This window comes from Prosopis cineraria, unplaced genomic scaffold (genome assembly GCF_029017545.1).
Source record: "Prosopis cineraria cultivar Desert tree isolate PC_DT_omini unplaced genomic scaffold, ASM2901754v1 PC670, whole genome shotgun sequence".
In the NCBI taxonomy this organism is placed as follows: domain Eukaryota; kingdom Viridiplantae; phylum Streptophyta; class Magnoliopsida; order Fabales; family Fabaceae; genus Prosopis; species Prosopis cineraria.
The window spans coordinates 1-25,271 of NW_026555995.1; the positions used below are offsets into that span (position 1 = coordinate 1).

Genomic DNA, 25,271 nt, shown 5'->3' on the forward strand with positions numbered 1-25,271 from the left:
CATGTAAATGTCCAGCTCATAGTTTAGAGATGTATCGTTGGTAATTGCACAAAGATCCCCACTATCAATTTCTCTTAGACAACTTAGATGGTGTGGACCTTGAATAGTCCTTATCTAAATGTAATCAACCAATCTTTGACACATTCCTTCTCCAAAAACTCTAGCTCAAAATACTAGAGCCTGATACGTATTATTCTGTGGTGGGGGAAACTTAATTTGAGAGAAAAACGAAACAGCAAATAGACATGAAATGTCTTTTGGACCTAACGGATGGTAAAATTAAAAAAAAAAAAAATCAAAGTGACTTGCTCCTACCCTTCCTTCAGAGTCAATATGGCTGTGTGGACAGCATCATCAAGCTCCATATCCTCAGTGTATCTGCAAAATGAGCAATCAACTCTTGAAACAAGGGAAAAGATCTTAATGTGCGGTAAAACAATAATGTCATCTTCAATTGAAAATGTTATTAGAAGTGTTCACAGTTATGTTATAGAATTCTTTGCACATTTATATGACAAATCATGAGAAAGATCAGTTATGCCCAGTATCTACAGAAGTAAAAAACTACAGAACTAAATGGACAACACTGAACTCCGTATGCAGAATTGTCATCAACGATCAAAGCTTACCTCTTCTCAAGAAAAGTCTTTGCATTAGAAACATTCTTCCCCATAGCAGACGCTTTCCAGGAAAAATATGAACCCGATGGATCCACCTATTTTAATTGAATCAAACAACAATTTTAATTTCTTCCTTTATTTTCTCTTATGTATGGTAAACCAAAGTAATTCATTTAAATAATTTCAAGCGCATGAAAAAGAGACTCAAGTGCAAGCTTATCATGGACACCAATTGCAGGACAGATAGAAAAAAGCACAACTAGTTTTCTGGGGAAATCCATTTAAATTTAGACAGAATAAATTATCAAAGAATAGTTTTCAGTTTTCATTCTGAAGTGAAAAAATCATTAACTTGGGTAACGAAATTATGAACTTCCAACAGGTTACATTGGTATCTTCAAGAACCGAGGAAGTATCAATTCATGTTACCAGTAACCGAATATTTGTTCTTAGCTTATTTCATGCACAACACACACGCACATGTATGTATATTGCAGTACACAATCTTGTTGAGTTCAGTCCCTAATGCAGAAGCAAGACAAAGCAATACAACCTAAATTGCAGTTAATAACAGGGATTGAAAAGCATCAGCAAAAAAAGTTCCATTCACATAAAGCATATCAATATACCTGGAATAATTGTGGACCTTTATCGTCAAATCCAGCAACTAGAAGGGACACTCCAAATGGCCTGACACCACTATAAGGACAAAACAAAAATATCAAAATTCAAAAGACAATAAAGGGGAAAAGGAAAAACCATAAAGCAATGAGTGGTCCTGTGCGTAAACTCTAAACCCATCCAGATTCAACACATTTTAGGTTCACTTGATTATTAAAGGTTTTGTTTTTGTTTTTGTTTTTCTGTGAGGGATTATTACAGGTTTATTTACTATGAAGATCCACCCAGTTGTCGCCAATGTAATTTCTGTAGAGCTGTAAGTTGTGAACATATGCCTTCAGGAGCAGTTTTCTTCCAAATCAAACTCAGGCTCAGATTAGATACACATGGATTTTTCACTTAGAAATATACCCCAAATCGTAGGGTTATTTTGAAAATAGTAACACCCTCAAAATTCATAATTAAATTTCAGCACTTGGTAATATTTGATGCTTTAAAAGATAGACTCCTAAAATAAAGGAGAAGCTACTGTTCTAGCAAATAACTGACTTGGATATTTTATTTTTACTATATCACCTTAAGTTACATAGATTAATGGTTAGAAAATTCAAGTGGTAAGGAAGACAAATTGCCGAACAGAAAGATTAGATGTAGCTATTGGGACTTCTCAAAGTAGAGGAGTCTGCTTGCCGAGAACTCAAAGCAGGCACTGTAAACTTTTCCTTTAATCATCCACTATATATCCCCACATCTGCAGTCCCCATTTTTCAAGGATCAGAAGGAAGGGAGAAGATGTGTCATGCAACATATTTCTAATACTACGAGTATCCTAGGTACAATGCAAGAGTAAATAAAAACAACCCACCCTTATTGTAAAAGTTTATTGAAAAATATATCTTAAAAAGAAATCCATAATTACCCAGATTGAGTGAACTCCTGCATAACAGCAGCAATTTCCCTTACAAGCTGAGTGACAGGGATTGGTTCCTGCAATGTTCCAGTACCATATAAGATCAAAGCCATACTTTCCCAAAACATCCATAACAGAATGTGAAAAAAGTGAATAGAAAGAAAAAAAAAACATGAGATTTTTAGTAATGAACGAAAAATATCTTAAAAGGAACATCTAATCAGATTATAAAAACCAACCATACTAAGCAAATCCTGCTTAACAAGATGAACGCAAGCAATCATTTATCATTTTCATTTTATTTCAACAAAGCCTTTCATCAAAATGCACTTTCTATATCCTTTTTTCTAGTCTACATCATGCAAATAAAGATACTATATATTTCTGCTTACTTTTTACTTGACAAAGAGTTATGCATAAGAAGCGATAAAAACATTTTTTGTGCTAAATGATGGAACAAGGATTTAAACCAAAGACCAATTGCTAACTATTGCAAATGCGCCACAAATAAGATTGAAACAATGGAATTCCTTACAATCCTAATTCCTAAGTTCCAATGCAAGATATCATTAATGCCATTACTAATCCATCTGGTCAGGTCAAATATTATAATTATAAATGGAAAACAGGCGTGGAGTATTGATCAGTTGACTTAGAGATTGAATTAACATATATTGAGCTAAAAGAAAAACCTTACTTTATATAGCCGGTGATACTGCTCAGCCTGCTTCCTACTTTTTCGAACCAAAACCCGAAAGTCAGGACCCATGCCACTGAACAACAAAGCAAATTTTCCACAAAGCTCAATTGCAATGAAGAAGGATTATGGAGACTAATAAAGAAAGCTACTTCCAATAATGGAGCCCTCTTCTCTGTATAATTTCTCTCAAAGTAGCCTTCAACAATTATTCGGTTTCAGTGTACCCAGTAGAGAAGTGATTTTGGACAAGCTGTCATTAGCCTTCAGGATTGAAAATTATAAAAAACCTGATGTACTTAACGAATCTCAAATTTATGGGTTGAAGCACATAAGTTCCTCTCACACGAGAATACATTAAAATCACATAGCAGCCAGCAATGAAAATATTTTCCTGAAAACTATATATTTTATCAGTCTGCCAAATTGAATGTATGCTTTTGGTAGAAAACTGACTAATGTCAGCATAACTCAACAATCCCTCATTGCGCCACTTACAATCCTTGATGACAGTTGCACTCTATAACCTAAAAAATCTTAGAATCAAAGGATGCATAACTCACCAATGGAAACGCTTCATTTCTTTATTGAAATATATCTCATCCCATTCTCCTATCAAGTCTTTAATACACCAAGTATTGTTTTCCTATATATGCACAAAAGATTATTGTTTCCCTTAAAACATCATCCTCACTTCTCTCAAGAAGCTGGTTTGTCTAAAAACTCACTAGTTCACTTTGTGTGTGGTTCCTGACAACTCATGATGTCTTTCACCTTCTAAAATACATTTGAAACTAATAGCCATACAATTCCATAATCTGAGGCATTTAATAAAGCACATAGATTCACACATGACTATATTGAAGTCAAAATGATTCAAGCATGTAGTGTGAAACACACCTATAAACAACACCGATATTTGGTGTTAATATCTGAATTTTCTGTACCTGCAACCAAGTAAAACAAAGATCCGAAATGCATCAAATTTTCAATAATTTAAGTAACAGTAACCAGCTAGCTTGAGATTAAATAATTCAATGAGAATGGATTACAATAAAAGCACCAACACAAGCAATAGCATGAAAGCTGAGAAAATAGGCAGCAAAGACACACGGCATATGGCCAGGGATAGAATAGGGAAACTTATATAATTAAGGCACGATCACCAACAAAATGGGAGGCAAAGTAAGAGCAAATAAAAACTCACCGATGCTTCATCAACAAGTATAGATGGCAATTTCTTCTCTGTTGCAATGACAACACCATTTGCAGCTGCAAGAATCAAATAAATGGACTTAAAAACTACAAAAGCTACAGAAATTACATAAAAAAACTAATGATCTGCATGACACCATAACATACTGAATATAATATTTCAAAATATATTATAATATCTTTGTTTAAATACTAATTTAAAATGTTCCCATATCGAAATAATTTTCAATATATATATAAAAAAAACATCACATTTGAATTTCTTTTTCTAGTACTACACATTCTCGCCCGTTGGCGATGAGTGTTTCCTGGTTTTAACAAGAATATTATCACTAATCAAATGGATTCAGCACATAACAACACAAATGCTTGAGGCAGCAGGATAAGAATTATTAACAGATCCAGAGATAGCAATCAACACCTTTAATTCCGAGAGATGTTTGTCCAGAGCCAACAGCTGTCAGAGCATGTTCTATCTGAACAAGTTTTCCAGAAGGACTGTCGAACATAGAAACAGAATAATAAGACATGTGTCTGTGTGTTATTGCATCGTCATGTAAGCAAAATTCCATCAACCATACCTAAAAGTGGTCAAAGAGAATGAGTATTGACTATCGCCCATGATTTTGTAGAAGAAGCTGGCCCAAAACCAAAAAAAAAAAAAAAGAATTTGACAATTTATGAATTTTAACCGTGCACGATGGCCTATGAATACACCTAGCAATTAGCAAAATATCAGAAATCCTACACAGTGCAAAGAAAAGCAAAACCGTTGAATCAATTCATGATTACAGCAATGCCCAGAACACAAAAATCGCAGACAATAGACCAAAGCTGAAGAACATTTTCAGCTTAGCCCTTCATAATTGATATAGAGGAATGAAACTAATTAATAGTCGACGGATCAAAGCTTGGCTCCGGAATCGACACTTTTTTCGAACACTATGAGCACCGACCAGAATGTACCTTAATTAACCAGAGTGAGAGCAAGCTCGAACCTCAGATGTATGTCCGGCAAAATTGATCTTTGCTTTTTCTTCAGGGGTATTCGTCGGGGACAAGAAAGCGTAATTGCAATTGGGTTGGGCCTTTTAGGTTTAATGCTTTTGTACAAAAGTTTCACGTTTTTGGTAGGAAAGAGGGCTAAGCCCAGTAGTTAAAACAAATTACTCAAAAAGGGGATTGAGGTCCAAGTACATCAGAAGCAACTAAACTCCTAACAAAGCCAGGAGCAACAGCAAATAAGGAAGAGTGGGCCATGTACAAAAGTTAAATTGAACTGTAGCCTATATAAGCTTTTGCAGTAATTAAATAAGCCCAATTATTCTCACTCAGGCCTCGGTTGGCCCACTCCATATGATTTTAGCCAAATTTTCATTTCCTTCAAATATTAAAAGAGTTTGGGAAATTTAATTATTACCCCTAATTAATTCGAATGCCAAGATTCATCAATAACTCAACATCTAGGGTGTTTATATCTATTTTCACAAATTACGATTTTATCTGTTCTTATATTCTGCTTAAAATAAATATTATTAATCAATTTTATAAACCAATGATTACCACATAATATAATCAATTATATCAATCATTTTTTCATAATGAATTTTTTTTCACAAATATCTAAAGTCAGAAATAAAGGTTAGGCTTGAAAGCCCTATTTAAATAAAGATTGGGTTTTAAAAATAATTTTTTTTAAAATAACCAGACTTGAAGGTTTGACCCTAATAAACCCTGTAAAAAAAGATTCTACACGCATTTGAAACCAAGGACCTGCTCTATTAGGTTTGACCCTAATAAGCCCTATTATATTATTATTAATTTTTTTTGTGGAATATACATTTGAAACTAAGGACCTGCTCGTTTAAAGCCTTGATCCTACACACATTATATTATTATTAATTTTAATTTATTTTAAAATTAATTTAATATAATTTAATAAATATCATTGTATAGTATAAAATTTTTAATATTTTTTATTTTTCTATGATAATTATGTTTGTGTATTTATAAAAAATAAACTATTTTTTAATTAAGATTTAAATTTTATTACTAGATTTTTAAATGTGTGTTGTTTAATTTCTAAAAGATTATGAAGATTTCAAATTTTTTAATTTTAAAATATTTTAATTAATTTATAGTGCTTAATTTTACTTTAATTTTTTAAAAAATTTCAGAACAAGGCTTGTGGCCTTGGCCTTGAGTCCTTCAAATAAGGACCGAGTCTACCTGTTTTTCAATTCTATAAATATCCAAACAAATTCAAAGTTTAAGGTAATTTATAGTGAAGTATTAAATTCTTAGAACATTGATGTTTTTCAACTCGTCCAAAGTGCCTGCACAATTGACATTCTAGAATAAACTGCCCCCCCCAACAAAAAAAACATAGTGATAACAAAAATCAAGACACCAATAAATTTATGCACAAATTATGGGAACATTTTAGCACTGCATAGTATTGATTGTAATGAAAAGGAATACTGCAAAAAAGGTTATGCATTTCCATGGTTTGAAAATACTCATTGCCACAACACAATTTGCTAAAATATCTCGCAGTTTTGACAGAAAATGCGGGAACTTCTCACCGGGTTTGTTGATCCCCTGTGGAATTTTGAAAATGTTGCCACAGTTTTTCAACTAATCATGGCTAATCCAGTTTTTTTTTTTTTTTGGTGTAGTGAAAATATCATCATGAGAAAATTTTAAAACTTTTATTTCAATCAACATCTATATTTTCAGTAGAAGTAACCTAAAGAATATTGATTTGAAAGAGACTTCATACTTCTTAAATAAGTTAGAGCGTTCAAACTTTGTGGATAAGAACCATACTAATAAAGATATTTAGGTTACACAATGTTTAAATCTGGATAAGTTGGTAATACCAAATACTAGATAGCTTGTTATCAAATTGGAAGTAACTAGGAAAACAATTATGGTAGAGAAGGAATATCAATTTTCATTTACTTTCGCGTGCTTTATTGAGACGTTAATTTCATGAAGTCATCACTCTTTGCCTTTGGAGGACATTTCTTTGCGATGTTACTGGAGAAACAAGGAAGATACATGAAAGCAAAGCATTTCTCAAATGAAAATATGGAGAACATAAATGAACACTTTTGCTAGTAAGATATAAGCATCGAAGATACATGTCAATCTCATAAATTAACCGTTGGAATTTCGTACTAAAGCATAAGCACCTCTAATGGTTTCATCTTGCTCTTACGTTTGAAATAGACAAACCATTCACTGAATGAGTTTCACAATCATTAGGATTTTGATGTTTCTTGTTGATCTTCATTCCACAGTAAAATGCTGGTCTTTTTGGGAAAGGAAGTGAAACAGCTTCATTTGTCAACAAGGCTATAACATCAGACATGGATGGACGATCTTCTGCACTTTGTTCTCCACATAGAAGTCCAACGTGGATACATCTTAATACTTGATTTGGATTGCGTGAATCTCTTAAAGTGGGATCAACCAAGTCTAGACCCTGACCTTCTTTCCATAGTTCCCAAGCCTGAGAGATGCAGAAAGATATGAAAAGTTATATTTGTCTAAAAATTTATGGTATGGGTAAAACTAGATTGATAAATTACTGAAAAATTTCTGCAGATGCTCTCCAACACCAAATCATGTTTGTAGAAGAAAGGGTAGGTGGGACCTAGTGGAACCCATCCAAGTGGGTCCCCCCCCCTCTCTATTTGCCTCTCTCACTAGAGACTCTTCGAAAAGGCAGAAAATCACAACTCTCCTGGAACATACCTTTCCTATTAGATTTAGTGGATGTTGGGCATTGTAGAAGCTGTTGTTTCTTCTACCACTAACTATTTCAAGTAGCAAGACTCCAAAACTATAGACATCTGATTTAGTAGAGAAAACACCTTCCATGGCATACTCAGGTGACATATAACCACTGCATAACATTATGATAAATAAAATGTGTTTCAAGGCAGAAATATTATAAAAATGCAGCTACAAGAAGATATGAATTTGCTGCATAAATGTACTCACTATGTCCCAACAATCCGATCTGTATGTACATTTGATTCTTGTGTAAAAATTTTGGCCATACCAAAATCTGAAATTTTAGGATTCATATTGCCATCAAGAAGAATGTTACTAGCTTTCAAGTCTCTATGAACTACTTTTAGTCTTGAATATTTATGAAGATAGAGTAATCCTTGAGCGATTCCCTCAATTATGTTGAAACGCCTTTCCCAATATAGTGAATTGCTCTGAGCAGAATCTTCTCAAGAAAAACATGAATGTGAGCAGTGCTCAAGAAGTTTAAAAATAATGAAAACCAAATTTTCCTTGGAAGAAAAGTACTTGTTTTCTCACCAAATGTAAAGAAGTCTAAGCTTTTATTAGGCATGAACTCAGATTAACATCCTCTCTTCTCCATGAATGCAGCAACCTAACAACTGAACAAGATTCATATGTTGGAGTTCAGATATTAGAATTAGTTCATTTTTAAACTCAATTACTCCTTGCGCTGAACCCCTTGAAAGTCTTTTTATGGCTATTTCTTCTCCCATTGGCAATAATCCCTAAAATGATTTTCAGCAAGTTATCAGTCTCATCAGGTACTAATCACCAGAAAAAGTTCAAGAACATTTTTGGGAACCACCTTATATACAGGTCCAAAGCCTCCTTTTCCTAGCATGTTTTCTGGTGAGAACCTGTTTGTTACTTCCATAATTGATTCATAGCTGAAAATTCTTAAGTTTGCCTTCTTTACGTCACTCTGAATATCTCTATCAGAAGATAATAAGTTACGAAGTTCTTTCTCCTCTCTGCTTCTTCCATTATCTGTTAGATATGATTCAATGTCATTGCTTTAAAGAAGAATGATGTTCATATAACATTACACTCAATTTCAAAAATTTTCTTTGTAAGTTTATGGATACATATACCTTGAACTTCATCTGTTTTTATCCCCCTTCTTAGGTAGCAAATTCCAAGGAAGACTATGATCAGAGCTGCTGCCAAGGCAGGACCAACTATTTTCCACTTCTTCATAACTGCATTACATAAGCAATCATCAAGTGTTGGCTGGAATGTTTCATGAGTAGCTTTACCTTATCTAAGCTATACTTTTTTAAAGATTTCTTCAGTGTCTTTTCATAAGTAGTTCTACTTTTCCCACTCCGCATGGTCAAGCATAGCTTGTTTTATATCAAAATGATATGAAAAGTTGCATGGAAGATGTTTTTAAGAACTTAGGCATCAAAGTACTTAAGACAAAATTTATAGATTGAAACACTGGAGGCTTCAACCAAAGCTTTCCTCAACTCTGGAATCTTGTTCTGTTCTAACATGGATTGCTTAGGTAGAAGTTTAGTTTCAAAAGTGAGAGTGAGATTAAGACAACAAGAACAGCCTTTTTTTTCAATAAAAAAGTTAGGAGATTCTAAACTATCTTGAGTTGTTTCCATACCTTCATGATCTAATTCATGTCGTTCTAAGATGTTAATTCTATAGTCCCTAGAGAAAACACTTGCTATCTCCAAAGGCCCATTGTAATGTATGCATCCAGTTCCATTTCTGAACAAAGTTTTGAACCCAGTGCAAGTACAGTTGGTCCAGCAAGCAGCCTTGCAATCACTTTCACCAATACTAACGTTTGTGTCTGTCTTAAATGATCTAGTATTCTTAGATAGATAATCAATATATCCAATCTTGATTTGGAATGTATCACCAGGTTTCCTACAGGTTGGTAGCTCCCATTTTTGACAACCACCAACATTGTTGTAACCATAGCAGGTATCAGCCCTAGCAATGGAATAATCACTTCCTCTTGTGTCCAATAACTGACCATTATGAAACAGCACCCACTGTGATTCTTCATATATACTTCTGTAACTAAAGGACTCTTCCTCCTCATTCGAGACAATGATGTATTCATAAAACTGCTGAACTTCTTCAGGTATGTTCACAAATCTCTTGTTTTTCAGCACTCCACTTACCCAATATATCTGCCCTTGCCTCTTTATGATCAATTGCTTTTGTCTTGAGTCCCACTCAAGTGTAAAGGAACCAGAACCTGGGGCGGCATCAGAAATGGATGCTGTCACAGACCAAGACTGACCAGTTCTGTGATTAAGTCCTAACTTCATGCCTGGCAGTAATATATCTGAAGGATGATCAAAACTCTGCCACAACACATGCTTTGAATCACCCTTGGGATGCAACTCTTGCAGGACCAAGTTTCCTGAATCTGATAAAGTGAGAATGGTATTGTTGGCAACTTCAGATTTGACAGGAGAATACAGAGTTATTGGCTTCCCGTTTTGACGGTTGATCGTGAGAGCACCGGAGTAATCCAAAGTAAGAATTCCAGAATTGTTTAAAATAGGGTCGTTTCTGTTTACAACCCAACTCTTATATTTATAACCATGGTTTTCAGAGTCTACGCGGCTTATAGCAAGGACGGTGAATGTATCAATTGGTTGAAAATTTAGATAGAACCTCTGGTTTAAGGAGTTTAGCCTGCTCGTGCTATCAAGCACATCGCCTGGCTTCAAACTATTTCTTCCTGCACCAAAGCTGGTTCTCCATGGACAAAACCATGAGAAAATAGGCAAGGTAACCATGATAGCCATTGAAGCAAATATACTGCAAAAGAATGCTTTGATTTTTCAGCAACCTGTGAAGAGTTTAAGGCTATTTGATCTTTGTAAGCAAGTTGGTGACTGTGTAGATGTGTTGGGGATATTCTAAGTAAGAGGATATGTTTGCATACACCGAGCTTGGTGTGTGTAGACCACCTTGTAAGCTATATGTATTCAGCCAGACTATTTACATATTCTTGGTTTTATTTATTTATAAGGCTTTACCTATTGATTTCTGTTAGGATGTCCAATATAATCATGAATGGCCTTGAGTTGAGGTGAGAAATTCAACATCAAATAGAACTGGGTTTAAATAAGTTAAAAGGATTCATAAACTGAGTTTTGAAGTTTTAAGGAAAAAAAAGAAAATAAGGAAAGTTCCTTGCTTCTCATAGAAGACAAGGTTTCCATGTGTTAAATGCTAGCTTTTACTATATATATATATATATATATATATGTATGTATATATATATTTTTTAAAAAAAAATCATTGGTTACGATTGTCATGACTTTATAAAGAGCATGACACTTTTGACCAGTTCGACATGCATGAATTTCAATTAGGTAAAGGGGGAAAATAGGAAAGATTCTTTTTTTTCCGTTTGATATAATGTGACTGTATTTGACGTGATCTTTATTTTAAGAATTACAAGCGGTAACATAACATAATTGAACTTGTGACCTAGCACTAACAAAAGTAAACGATGTATACAAACATATCCTCTTACTTAGATCACAAGCAATATAATACAGTTTGATGGAGAAAATAATCTCATTACGCTTGGTGTATGTATGTTTATCATTGTTCGATAAGCTATCATTCAATAAGACTAATTTAATTATCATTAGTATTAAATTATCATCCAATTATTTTCTGCATCCCTCTTAGGTAACGATGCCTCTTTATGATTGTCTATCTGTTACGGATATGATAGCCAATGATCCATTGTAATACTAATGATAATTAAAAAAAACTAAAATGATTGGCCAGTAAAATTTAAAATAAAATACTCTAAAAAATCCAATTATTGTCTATAGTAGCAGAAAATTCTTCACACTTTTTAAGAGACATCATCATGTTTTTTTCTCATCGTGGGTTGTGCTTTAGTCTTTTCAGGTCGTTTTGATTAGTTCTAAAATTGGTAGTGCGGAGATAATTTAATAGAATGGCATTAGTTGGACGGTAGAAAACATTTTCTTTCAACTTTAGGCTGCTTTTGGAAGGCATGAATAAGCCACCAATGGGTTACTTTACGAGGAACCATTATTTTTTCAACGCATGTGAATTATGATTGTTTTATCTTGCTCTTATGTTTGAAATAGACAAACCATTCACTGAATGAGTCTCAAACTCATGAGGATGAAATTTCTTAGTGAGCTTTTTTCCACTAGTCTTGTTGGGAAAGGACGTCAAGCAGTTTCACTTGCCAACAAGGCTGTAAAATCTGACGTGGTTGGAAGATCTTCTGCATTTTCTTCTACATATAGAAGCCCAATGTGGATGCATCAGAATACTTGATCTGGATCACTTGAGTCTCTTCAAGTTGGATCAACCACGTCTAGACTCTAACCTCCTTTCTATAGTTCCCAAGCCTCAGAGATGTAGAAAATTTTACACTCCAAGCACAAAACAAAACAAAATGAAATAACAAAGTACTAAAAAATTGCAAAGGATTCTGATAGGGGTGTTCAGCTTATACCCATCCCGATTAGCCCGGTATTGTCCTGATCATATCAGGATGGGTCTCATCCTGGCCCAAAAACAATCAGGAAGGGACTTTGCGAGACGAGACAGGAAAAAAGTTCGGGACATGACACGACACAGGATTACCATCGGGACGTCTCGTCCCGTCCTGAATATTATATATATATATATATATATATTTTTTATTTTAAAAATATGTATTAAATATATTAATTATATCAATTATAATTTCACTACTTGCAATTCTTATATAAAACTAAAGTTTTTTATATTGATAATTTTAATGATATAAAGTAAACATGGTGATATCTTTCTTTATAGTATTTTAATTATATTAATATAATTTATTCTTATGTCTATATATTTAATAACTTTTATTTATAGTATATTTCTTATTTTTTTTTGAAAGAGTAATTAGCTTAGTATATCTCAACTAAAGTAGAAGAACAATCATTTGATGTTGTACTTGGCTTGTCTATTGTTACTACTCTTATAGCCTAAAGATCACTTGTAATTGCTATCATAATGTGTAGTTGTGATTAATGTAGTTCAATAATTGACTTTAAATTGTTGTGATTTATGTACTTGTGTTATTTTAATTTTAAACTTAACAAATTATATAATTTAAAATTTTAACGAATGTTATTATTTAGATATTTCTCTAACATTGTCCGATTTATTAGCACGGTGGGACGTCCCAATCTCATCCTGGTCTTATCTTGATTCCTAACAGGACGGGACAACTTTCGGGACGGGACGGGACATGGGACTACAATTCGGTCCTAGACCTTTTTTTAGAAAAGGCACGGGACAGGGGTGTTCCAGTCCCATCCCATCCCATAAACACCCCTAGATTCTGATAGAGACTAGATAATATGGGATACTATGTCAAATATTGAGTAGTATGAGATGCTCAATAAGGTGTTTAAGTAGGTTGGTTATCCCACTGTAACAACTAGCTTTTGGGATAAGGTTTTCTATCTCATTTAGGTACTCATCAATTGGTGTCAAAGTCAGGTTGTCGGTGGTTTTGGAGATAGCTACTCAAGGAGCAAGTTAATTGCCATGAAGTGCAATTGCTAGGATGTTGGCTTTCCATTAAGGGCCAATTAATGGAGACTTTGTAGTATAGGATATTAAGTTCCACATTAAGTAGTATGAAATGTTTAATAGGGTATTTAAATGGGTTAGTTCTCCTATCTCGACAGCTAGTTTTTGATGTAGGGTTTCCCATCCTACTTAGATAACCATTAGATTCTTTATGATGTTGAAGTCCGAAGAAGAAATCTTTAAAAACTAAAAAGAGGGAAAGGGTAAGGGTACCTTTGTAAGCAATCTGACCCTTGAGATATACCCTGGCCTTAGTAAGTCCTTGAAACCCAACTCAAAACTTTTTTTTTATTTAAAAAAAACAAGAAGAAAGAGAGGGTAGGTAAGGTCTAATATTCTAATGGCCCATCCTAGTGGCCCCACCTCTCCTTTCTCTTTACCTCTCTCACTAGAAATTCAAAGGAGAATCCCTTCTCTTGGAATGGAAAGCATAACAGATTTAATTTTTAAAATTGGTACTTCTTCTGCCATTAATGATTTCAAGTAGCAAAACTCTAAAACTATAGACATTTGATTTGGTAATGGCATACTTAGGTAACATGTATCCACTGTATGGCATGATAAAAAATATGCCATAAGGCTAGTATTGCATAAAATGAGCTTAATTCATTAGCCTATAATTCTTGACACATGAACTATGTTATGCACTAACTTGTATATAGATTGAATATATAATTTGTAAAGATTTTATATGTATGGTAAGACTATTTGTAATATATTAAAGGATTAAGGGTTATTTTTGTCCTTGAACTGTACATAAAATGTCACAAAGGATCCTAAATTAAACTATGGGTTAATTCTGCCCGTTAACTTTAAATATTTCCTTCCTCATCACCCTATTATTTTCTCACCATTATAAAATATATTTTTTATTATAAAATATTTGAGTTGAGGGGTAAAAATGATCCTTAACCTGATAAAAATATAAAAAAATAGTAGAACCCACTGTTAACTAATGGGCATTAAGTGTTTTTAATATCAGAATGATGACAGAAAAAATCTTTAAAGTTGAGGGACATAATTGATTTATAGTTGAGTTTAGAATCATTTGTGACCTTTCATGTACAGTTCATGGATAAAAATGACTCTTAACCCTATATTAAAGGCTTTTATGTCATGCATATTAATAAATATAAATTGAACTAACTATTTAGTCCATAAGTTAAATATCTTTAACATAGGATTATCATGAACAATTAACTACTTTTTTAGTCATATTGACATGTGTTGTCTAATCCAGTAACTTGCTCTAGGTTAAATCTTTGGACAAAAAGGTCATTGATGGATTAACTAAACCATACATAACACAATAAGAAATATAATTGGATGCAATACAATTAACTTGTACGGGGAAAATAGATCGAATTGCATAATGCATATATTTGTTCTAGCCTAATAGGAAGAAATCCAATTTCTCTACTATCTCATTGATTTTAAGCCCTTTTTTTCGTAAACATGGAGAATTAAATCAAAACATAAACCAGTAGAAGATAGCCAAGCCTCTCTAGTTACAAAATCACAATTTTACTCACATACTTGGTGAATATGTAGTAAGTAGAGAGTTTTAAAAAGCACATGAACAAGCTAGGCCGTGGCACGTCGCACAGAGAGCAATATGCCACGGCATAGAGTACACCAGCCGTGGCACATTACTCTGTATCATAACACATGTTTTGTTTTTTTTCAATCATTTTTGACTTCTTTCACTCCTCTAAGGTATCCCATGTTTTCAAAACTTATTCTTACACTGATATAAAAGATTTTGATCGATTTTAACTCGTTTTTAAATAAAAAACTTGGGATTCCTTCTTTTGGATTAATCCTTAGTAATCACCCTTTGAGTTAATCCTCTAATTGCCATGAGTTTTATTTATTAATTATGTTTAGTGAAGTAAGCATGTTACACAATAGGGTGTGGTGTTGGAGAATTATACCTCTTTTGTGCCTTTTAAGGTATGGTATTGGGGATAATCTCCTTAGTGCCTATTGATGTGTGGTGTTGGAGATATAGGACTCCTTAGTGTCTGTGTGATATGGTTCTGGAGTTAACAATACTGCATTGTGTGTATTAGGGGAAACCATTATCCTGAAGTAAGATAGATCACTTTTGATCAAATGATTTTACCACTAAAGGTGAGCTTAGGGCCAATAAGTGTTTACATTATCCTAAGGAGAGCCTATGGTTTCGTGTCGGGGTGATTTAGCAGTTTGATTCGTAGTGATCATGTTATGTGATGCTATATGTTGCTATTTGCTATAAAAGTGGAGAAAAGTGGTGAAACAAATATAAAAGTGAGGAAATGTTTGATATGAGTGATATTTGAAATGAAACATGTGATATGTTATATTAAACGGTATATTAAAATTTTTATCTCATCTCTATGGTTACATTTTTATAGGATAGAGCTGTGATCAGGGTAAAGGAAGAGAGTCTGGACTGGCATAGTAATGCTGTGGTTATGAGACCCTTTTGAGTTTGTGTAATGAACTGACAACTTGTGTATATATATGTATAGAAGTTTCCATAGGGTTGTATCCATGCTTTAAGTAATGATTGTGAAATCTTAACCTAATTGTGTATATATGTAGTGAAATGGATCAGGTGCTAAGATTTGTGTGCGTTTGTGTGAAAATTGTAGTGATAATGGTGAATCTTAAGCCCATGTGCGAAATTATGATAAAATGAGTAATTTGATGCGAAGATGACATAGTAAATATGTTATGGATGTTATTATATGTGAATGTGTTAAGAAAAGGTCAAGTTGTACCATAATGTGTCAAAATGTGAAAATTTATGAAATATAAAAAATTGATCGTTGAGGGGTTAAATTTTGATATATATATATATATATATGTATATGTATATATGTGATATATTATGGTTAATTAGATGCAATAGGTTCTTTTGAACTTGATTCAAGGCCTTATGTGGTCTAATGAGAGAAAGGGATCGATTTGAGCGTTTGAGTGCGCAAAATTTTTAGAAAAAATGAGTTAATGCACCTAGGTGTCTAAATTTCAATCAGACCGTTAGATCATGTCCAAACGTATCTCATTAGCTAACTTATGAGATAAGCTTTGTGTGGGCACTTAAATCACTCCGATCAGACATTATATGTGAAAACAGCGCACGCCATAAGTACGTCATTTTGCTATCAAAATGACAGCAAAAATTTTAGACTGGCGAGCCACAGCGCATGATGTCTCACGTCACAATACATGTTACAGAAAGACTAGATGTGTGGCTTTATGCCATATGCCATGGTATACGTATTGCACGCCACGGTGTATGACCTATTTTCTAACTTTATTTTGAGATTTTTAATGCATGCAATGATTGAGATTAATGTATATGGTATTTTTGCTGTGTATTGCTTTGATTCGTTATGATTTTGGTGAATTTATTAAACAAGTCTTTGGCCAAAGCTTTTTAAATAGAGTTTTTGATATATGTGGTAATTTAGTTCATCTTTTCCTGTACTAGGCGGATATGGCAGGAGGTTACAATATATACTATGTACCTTCAAAGCCTAAATTTCCTTCTCTTTAGTAATAGGCTGAGTAATACACATGTTAAGAATAAAATGATGGCAACAAGAGGAATTAGCAATTTGACCGCTTTTGCACTTGAATTTGATTCTTAGTGAGGCCCTATTGGCCATGAACTTGGGCTCTGGTACTGGGCTTCCTATATAATTGGAACAATATGTTAGAAGGAATTTTTAATTATTTGGAGTCTCAGTTCAAATCCTAATTATAGCCAAAACTAACTAAAGGAAATTGAGTGATATAATACAATCTGTTAATCACTACATACTAGCATCCGAATGATTCAACAAGATATTCATCACTATTATGTTTTGCCAACATCAAAGAAAAGAGTAATAAAGGTTTTGGCAAATGATTGTAGAAGTTTACCTTCCTATGTGCCTTGAAGTACTATTAAGGAAGTAAATTTCAAAGAAACCATCTTCAGGGACATACATTTGCGACTGTGAGTTGTCATAGTAAAAGACACATCCAGTTTTATTGTCATTGTAAGAAGTGAATCTAACATAGTAACAGTCGCTCTAGCAAGTAGCCTTGCAATCACTTGTGCTCAAATCCACATTTACAACAAAGTTGTAGGTGACTCCTAAATATCTTAGTTCAACAGACTTAAAGCTAAAGAACTCATCTTCGTGCTTACAAGTTGTTTGATACCATAACTAGCATCTTCCATTAATGTTATACCTACAACAGTTATTAGCATTTATAATCATGATTGTTCTTTCAAATAGCTACCCAGTACAATCAATTGACTACATTGCTGTTTGTTTATCTGACTTAATTGCATTATTTCTAATAGAGAATATGAGATACTCTTCATCTTTGTTTACAACAATTGTGAAGTTATACAAGCTCTGGGCTTTCTCTAATATGTTCCGGAACTTCCCATTTCTTAATACCCTGCTTGCTCAATAAAACCTTTTGATGAGGAACAAAAAAAAAAACTAGAAAACACTTCAATTTACATTAATGACACACAAAATTGGGACATCATTAAATATACAATAATAAAATGAGTATGAACATTATTCTCTACCCACCATTACCTACCCCCTTCCTCGAATGATCAATTGTCTTGTTCTAAGTTCCCATTCCAATATGAAAGGACCTAGAGAAGTCGATATATCAAGATAATGTGAAACTAAGGACCAATTTATGCTAATTTTGTTGTTAAAGCCTAACCTCATTCTAGGGAGAAGAGTATCAGTGGGATGATCAAAACTTTGCCACAAGACAATGTTTGATTCGTCTGGGCGGTGTTGTTGCAACACAAAGTTGTCTATATTCAATAAGGTGGTAATGGTGTTATTGATGAGATCTTGGGCTTGATCTGTAGGAAGAGAGTAGAGGATGGTTGGCTCTTGACCTTGGTGTGTAATTTTCAACAGGCCAAAATGATCCAAAGTTAAGCTTTTGAAGAAGCATAGAGAATTTGATCATATAAGGGGCGTATTAGCAATCCAAACCTTTGTTTCAGAGAATAGATTGTAGACTAGCAAATAGTGGAGCCACTATTTAATTCCATAAAACCCATGCAACATGATTCATATAAGGGGCAAATTCTGGGGTTCAGGTGATTTAGCTTATCCCTTGGCTTCAAATGATTACTTGTGTCCTATGCATAACAAGTTGTTCTAAACAAATCCAAGTTGCCCAATACAAGAATAAACAAAACTACAAGTTTACTAATTATAGATATGATAGAAAGCCTTGGGTAGAACTGGCTACATATAAGGATCTCATAAAGCTACTAGATGATATTCATGGAGGTCATGTTGGTTATTTGTTAAGTTGGTTCTATTCTCATCCTAGTCATTTTCTACTGCCTTAGCGGAAACTGACAAAGCCTAAAATTGATAGCGACAAAATCATATCAGTTTCAACCCTTAAAAACTAAGATTAAGGACTTCACAGTGTCTCAGGTCCCATCCTTGTGGTTTCTTTGTTGTAAATATCATTCTTCTTTTAAGCCAAGTCTCTTTAGAAGAACTTAAATGACAATAAACTAAGTAATGCCTGTTTAAATTAATTAAGTGAGTCCTTGCACATGTTTAGTTCGAAATAAAATTTTCCTATTAATATAAACAAATTTAGGTTTGGGATTTTCAAAACAAACATTTAAATATTACGTCCTAGTTCTGTCTATATCACATATTAAACACGTGATTCCAACTAGTATGGACGTTTCTTTCACGTACAGACGTTTCAACAAGAGGGTTGACTGATTCAACTGTCCCCCAACCTCCAAAGTTAAAAGTTTATCACTTGTTTCTTTCTTCTATGGACATAAACTCCTATTTCAATACCAAATTATAATACAATTTAAAATAAAATTACACATATTAATAAAATATAATAATGATACTTTACAAACTTACTTTTTTATAATAAAATTATAAACTTTTAAAAATGTCTTTATACACTTAATTATTACACCATAATATCATTTCAAATATAATATTAGAAAAGTATTATTAATAAAATATTATTTTTTAATTTGTCTTATATTTGAAATAAAAAATTCCTTCCTTTATAATTTTTTTTAAAAATTATTCTGATTTATATATAAGTTTAAACAAAATGAGCATAACAGTAAATGACCATGAATTATGTTAATTATTATAAAATTCCTAATAATGCTATGTTTGGATGCATATAGATTTATATTTAGATTTAAACCAAATTTATTATTTGAGTAATTAAAAATCTATGGATTTGACCAAAATCCAAATTCTACCTTAATATATTTGTAATTTAAAATTATTTTTAAAACTCTATTATTTCAAATTTTACCTAATCTCTTTGTAATTTGATTGGTTTGCCGGAGGAGCCAAATGGGGCCAAATAGCTAGCAGCGACAAGGACCAAATTGTCATTGCAGATTGAGACTAGACGGTAGACTTTCACCATGGCTAGATCATTAGCTCCAATTGAGACTAAACGGATGCCTTCCACCAGGATCAAATGACCAACTTTCACTAAGATAGGATGGCCGACTTTCACTGAATCAAACCGTCTGTGTTAACTTCAACTGGGATCGAACGGCCAATTTTCACTGTGACTGGACCATCGATGTTGACTGGGAGCAGATGATGGGCTTCTACCAAGATCGGATAGTTGGCTTTCATCGAGATCAAACCATTGGCATTGATTAGGACCGAACCATTAATGTTCCAATAATGGTGGAAGTCGCTGGTCCTAATCATAGTGGGAGCTGGCCATCTGATCCTAGTTGCAGGTGACTATCTAGTCTCGATTGGCGCTTGCGATCTTGTCCCAATTAGCGTTAGCAGTCTTGTCCTAATCGGTGTTGGCGGTCTAGTCTTGATGGAAGTTGGTTGTTCAATCCTAGTAGTCACTGGCGATCTGGTCTCGATGGAAGTCTGCCGTTTAGTTCCAATCAATGCCAACAATTTGGTTTTGATAGAAGTTAGCTTTTTGGATTGCCAATATCATCAACATTACTTTTAAATTCAAACCTAAAATTTAAAACTTGAGATTTTAGTTATGATCCAAACAAAATATTTCAAAATTATAATTTAAAATTTTTTATATTATACAAATAAAAAATTTAAAATTTATAAAATTTAAATATAAGACTTTAAATATAAAATTTTAAATTAAAATTTTTAATTTAAATTCATCTATACAAGCGTAACTTGAGAACCAAACACCCAAATTTGGCGCTGCTTCAGCTCGCGTCGTCAGGCAACGGCTCCGACCCCAAACCCGATGCGAATAGAAGCGCCGTTTGCCAAGAATATCATAAGTCCTAACGTAATCCATTTCATTTTTCTTTTCTTTTTTTCTTTTTATAAACCATTTCATTCCTTATAGGTGGAGCTATATTTTGATTTTCCCATTCCCAATACGCGTGGAGACATTACAGCATAGCTTCAGTGTGGGCCCCCGATTCCTATCAACGGTAATAGAAATTAATTCTTTGCTTTTAGTTCCTAGCAATTAAAATCCCTTGATTAAAATAATTAATGCCACAAATTTGTTACAGAAAATGACATAGTAGAAAATTCACAACATAGCCACAACTTTCAATAACAAGGTTTTACAAATCAGGTTGAGCATTAAACTAAAAAATATTGGTTTAGGATTACCTTGATCTATGTAGTCAAACTGTATATGAATAATTTAATATTTTTAAGATAATAAATATAAATTATAAATTAAATTCATTAATAATGATAAGACTAATATTTAAATGAGAATATTTATTTAAAAACAGAAAATTTATAATTTTCTTTTAGTTTTTTAGAAATTAATAATTTATTCCTTTTTTAAAAGAATAATTTACATATTTCATTTTTTAGTACAGATAGTATTTAATAATAATAACTAAAATAAAAACTATCATCTGTACGATCGTATATGAATTTTTACATTGCTTATTGCCCAATTAATAAATAGTAAATAGTAAAAAAATAATGTTTTGTCCCCTCCATATCAAATCTCGACCCTTTTTCAATATAATAATATTAAAATTGATGGCAGGCGGAGAAGAATGACGGTGACTCTACCAACGTCTAGTATCAAAAGGTAAAACCTAGCTTCATTTAATCGTCTTCTCTCCTCCTCGTCTTTTCGCCGCCGTGTGCTCGTTGATTAAACTGCCACATTTCGTTCGACTTTCAGCTCTTCCGATGACTTCATCTGCTCTCCTCCATCTGTCTTTTTCCCCCCGGATCATATTCCCTGAACCGATTAAACCTTGTTCAATACCCTAAACTCCCTGCCAAAAAAAGAAAAAGAAAACCCTAAATTCCTTTATTCTATATCTATCTTGCTCTGACCAGTCCGACTTTACTTAATTCCTCCAGTTTCCATCTGACTCGCCGCCGCCACGAGAGTAGCCAGATCCACGATCACCATAACCGCCGTCGCTGCCGTATCATCCACAACCGTTCCGGTGGTATCCACGCTCGCGGAGTCACCGCCTTTCCTTATCCACCTCCACCATCGATATGCCCACTCCCGCCGCCGCCGCCGCCTGTTCCGCGAGGCTGAGCTTCGTTCACTGCAATGTTCCGTCTACCAAGGTTCTGACTGTTAACGTCGTCGATCGCATCGACCCCTCATCGACTGTTTTGAGGAGAACGTCGCAAATCCGAACCCTCTTAACCTTCCGGTCTCGCGATCGTTGATAACCTTCGATTCGATAATGTCGCCGAAAGGAGCAAAGGCCTTGCTGAGGGCGTCCTTGTCTCTCTTCCGTTATTCTTCAAGGGCTTGAAAGTATGCTGTCTCATTATTAATAGTTTTTTCTCATGCCATTTACCTCAATCTAGAAATTCTAGTTATATTTATCGTTTGATTACGGAATTAGGCCATGAGTTGGTGAAAACAACAAAACGGCAGCAAAAGATGGCAGTGGCTAGGCAGACCGAGGCCAGACATTGCGTCGCTTCTCCCATCTCTTCAAGATGTCAAGGTACGTAATTGTCGTTTATTGCTCACAACACCCATAAGTGATATATTATTTCTCAAATTTCTGCTGATCTTCTTTTCTTTTAAAGTTTAACTTCACATTTTTACCCTCGGACCGTCACCTTCTGAATGATTGACTACTTGATTCAGAACTCCTAGTGAATATAATATGTCATTTGCTCTCATTTTCCTAGTGTTATGACATTTTATGATTTATTGTTTCGAAAGGATGGTTAATCTGTTGATTGCTGGGTGGGGTTGTAAATATCTGTCAGCATCTATGTGTTACAGAACCAATACATCATATCTTATGGTCAATGTCATATGTTGTATTATGTTTGTTCCCTACTTCTTATGTCAATCTAAGAAGAAAGAATTTCTCGGTTAGAAGATACGATTATATTACTGTCCGTGAAATTGTTTCTCCGCCACATGCTTGATACATTAAAATGACTCTACATAGCTTCCTTTTTTAGATAACCATCACACTGCTCTTCTCTATTACCATGTGGGAATTGAGGAAACCACACACACCATGTACCATAACTTACTCACACACCACATATATAACTCGTTGCATTATTTTCTTCCCCCTCCATATGCTTTTTGTTGATTTTTTCTTCTTTAAATCTTTTTTTAAATATAAGAACATTTTTTTAATCTTTGCAACTTCCTATTGTTTATCTATATTTTAGGTTCAAACTTGATTTTTTTTATTTAGCTTAAATAAGTCTTTGAAAAATGCTTAATACTTTATATTTTTCTTGATATTCTTCTCAATTTTTAAATAAAAGTCATCATTATGAATAATATTAATCATGTATTCATAAAAAATGTATGATATTTTCAAACATTTATTGTATTTTCTTTTTAAAAATATATTTTTGATGTGGGATTTGAGGAAATCACCATGCATACACCATATATAACTCATTGCATTCTTTCTATTTTTTTCCCCAGTTTTACAGCTTTTTGTTAAATATAAGCTCATCCTTTTAATCTTTACACCTTCTATTATTTATTTATATTTTTGTTTAAACTTGGTTTTTTTTAATTTAGCCTAAATATTTCTTCAAAAAGTTTTAATGCTTTGTATTGTTCATGATATCTCTCTCAATTTTTAAATAAATTCATCGTTTATGAATATTGTTGGTCATATATTCATCAAAAAGTGCATCATATTATCAAACATTTATAGTATTTTCTTTAAAGGAAATATATTTTTTATGTTAGACTTGATGAAACATCTATGAGCACATACCATATATAACTCATTGCATTTTTGTCCTTTTCTTTTCTCATGCTTTTTGTTGATTTTTTTCTTACATTTTAAAGCTGTTTTTAAATATAAGCACATTTTTTTAATCCTTACACATCCTATTATTTATTTATATTTTTTGATTAAATTAGATTTTTTTCAAATGAAACATGTCTTCAAAGGTATTTTTACCTTACATTTTAAAGCTTTTTTTTAATATATAATATTTTCACTTCCTATTTTTTATCTAAAATTTTGTTTGAACTAATTTTTCTTATTTCGAAGAAATTAGGTGAAATATGTCTTAAAAAAGTGATGAATGCTTTTCTTATTTTCTTACATTTTAAAGCTTTTTTTTAAATATAAGCACATTTTTTTAATCTTTACACATCCTTTTATTTATTTATATTTTTTGATTAAATTAATTTTTTTTCAAATGAAACATGTCTTCAAAGCTATTTTTACCTTACATTTTAAAGCTTTTTTTAATATATAATATTTTCACTTCCTATTTTTTTATCTAAAATTTTGTTTAAACTAATTTTTGTTATTTTGCAGAAATTAGGTGAAATATGTCTTAAAAAAGTGATCCATGCTTTGCTTATTTTGTTAAATTTTAAAGCTTTTTTTTAAATATAAGCACATTTTTTAATCTTTACACATCCTATTATTTATTTTTATTTTTTGATTAAATTACATTTTTTTTTCAAATGAAACATGTCTTCAAAGCTATTTTTACCTTACATTTTAAAGCTTTTTTTAATATATAAGCTTCTTATTTTCTTACATTTTAAAGATTTTTTTAAATATAAGCACATTTTTTTAATCTTTACACATCCTATTATTTATTTTTATTTTTTGATTAAATTACATTTTTTTCAAATGAAACATGTCTTCAAAGGAATTTTTACCTTACATTTTAAAGCTTTTTTTTAATATATAATATTTTCACTTCCTATTTTTTTTAACTAAAATTTTGTTTGAAGTAATTTTTCTTATTTCGCAGAAATTAGGTGAAATATGTCTTAAAAAAGTGATCAATGCTTTTCTTAGTTTCTTACATTTGAAATATTTTTTTTAAATATAAGCACATTTTTTAATCTTTACACATCCTATTATTTATTTATATTTTTTGATTAAATTAGATTTTTTTTCAAATGAAACATGTCTTCAAAGGAATTTTTACCTTACATTTTAAAGCTTTTTTTAATATATAATATTTTCACTTCCTATTTTTTTATCTAAAATTTTGTTTGAACTAATTTTTTTTATTTCGCAGAAATTAGGTGAAATATGTCTTAAAAAAGTGATCAATGCTTTTATTATTTTCTTACATTTTAAAGATTTTGTTTAAATATAAGCACATTTTTTTAATCTTTACACATCCTATTATTTATTTATATTTTTTGATTAAATTAATTTTTTTTTCAAATGAAACATGTCTTCAAAGCTATTTTTACCTTACATTTTAAAGCTTTTTTTAATATATAATATTTTCACTTCCTATTTTTTTATCTAAAATTTTGTTTGAAC

The 25,271-nt window shown here is 32.5% G+C and overlaps 2 protein-coding genes and 1 pseudogene across 3 annotated transcripts; all 3 read right to left on the minus strand.

Moving 5' to 3' along the window:
• Positions 1–225: 225 nt before the first annotated feature.
• LOC129297973 (proteasome subunit alpha type-2-A) lies at positions 226–5,132 on the minus strand. 2 transcript variants are annotated; one of them, XM_054936340.1, is made up of 10 exons: positions 4,812–5,018; positions 4,645–4,701; positions 4,485–4,561; positions 4,056–4,120; positions 3,749–3,795; positions 2,849–2,924; positions 2,161–2,228; positions 1,250–1,319; positions 630–715; positions 226–378 (listed from the first exon to the last, which is right to left on the minus strand). In XM_054936340.1, exons 2-10 carry the CDS (start codon positions 4,683–4,685, stop codon positions 312–314), a joined length of 597 nt encoding a protein of 198 aa, XP_054792315.1. In that variant the 5' UTR covers positions 4,686–4,701; positions 4,812–5,018; the 3' UTR covers positions 226–311. The 2 variants fall into 2 exon arrangements, with proteins under 2 accessions (XP_054792315.1, XP_054792314.1); XM_054936339.1 differs by lacking the exon at positions 4,812–5,018 and adding an exon at positions 5,030–5,132 and having other exon boundaries at positions 227–378.
• A 1,952-nt stretch (positions 5,133–7,084) lies between these two features.
• Positions 7,085–10,824, minus strand: LOC129297970 (G-type lectin S-receptor-like serine/threonine-protein kinase CES101). Its single transcript, XM_054936338.1, is given in 8 exon segments — positions 7,085–7,580; positions 7,826–7,976; positions 8,075–8,309; positions 8,405–8,445; positions 8,447–8,613; positions 8,694–8,875; positions 8,980–9,087; positions 9,504–10,824. Coding segments are annotated over 8 exon segments (2,358 nt in total). The 5' UTR covers positions 10,669–10,824; the 3' UTR covers positions 7,085–7,271.
• Positions 10,825–21,519: 10,695 nt separating this feature from the next.
• On the minus strand, positions 21,520–22,467 carry LOC129297971 (glycine-rich RNA-binding protein 1-like; annotated as a pseudogene).
• Between the last annotated feature and the right edge of the window lie 2,804 nt (positions 22,468–25,271).

Coding starts and splice junctions, on each gene's coding strand:
- LOC129297973 (XM_054936340.1), bottom strand. CDS start 4,685: ATGGGCGATAGTCAATACTCATTCTCTTTGACCACTTTTAG. Junction 3,796..4,055: donor TACTTGTTGATGAAGCATCG/GTGAGTTTTTAT, acceptor ACTTGGTTGCAG/GTACAGAAAATTCAGATATT. Junction 2,229..2,848: donor AGTATCACCGGCTATATAAA/GTAAGGTTTTTC, acceptor GGAACATTGCAG/GAACCAATCCCTGTCACTCA.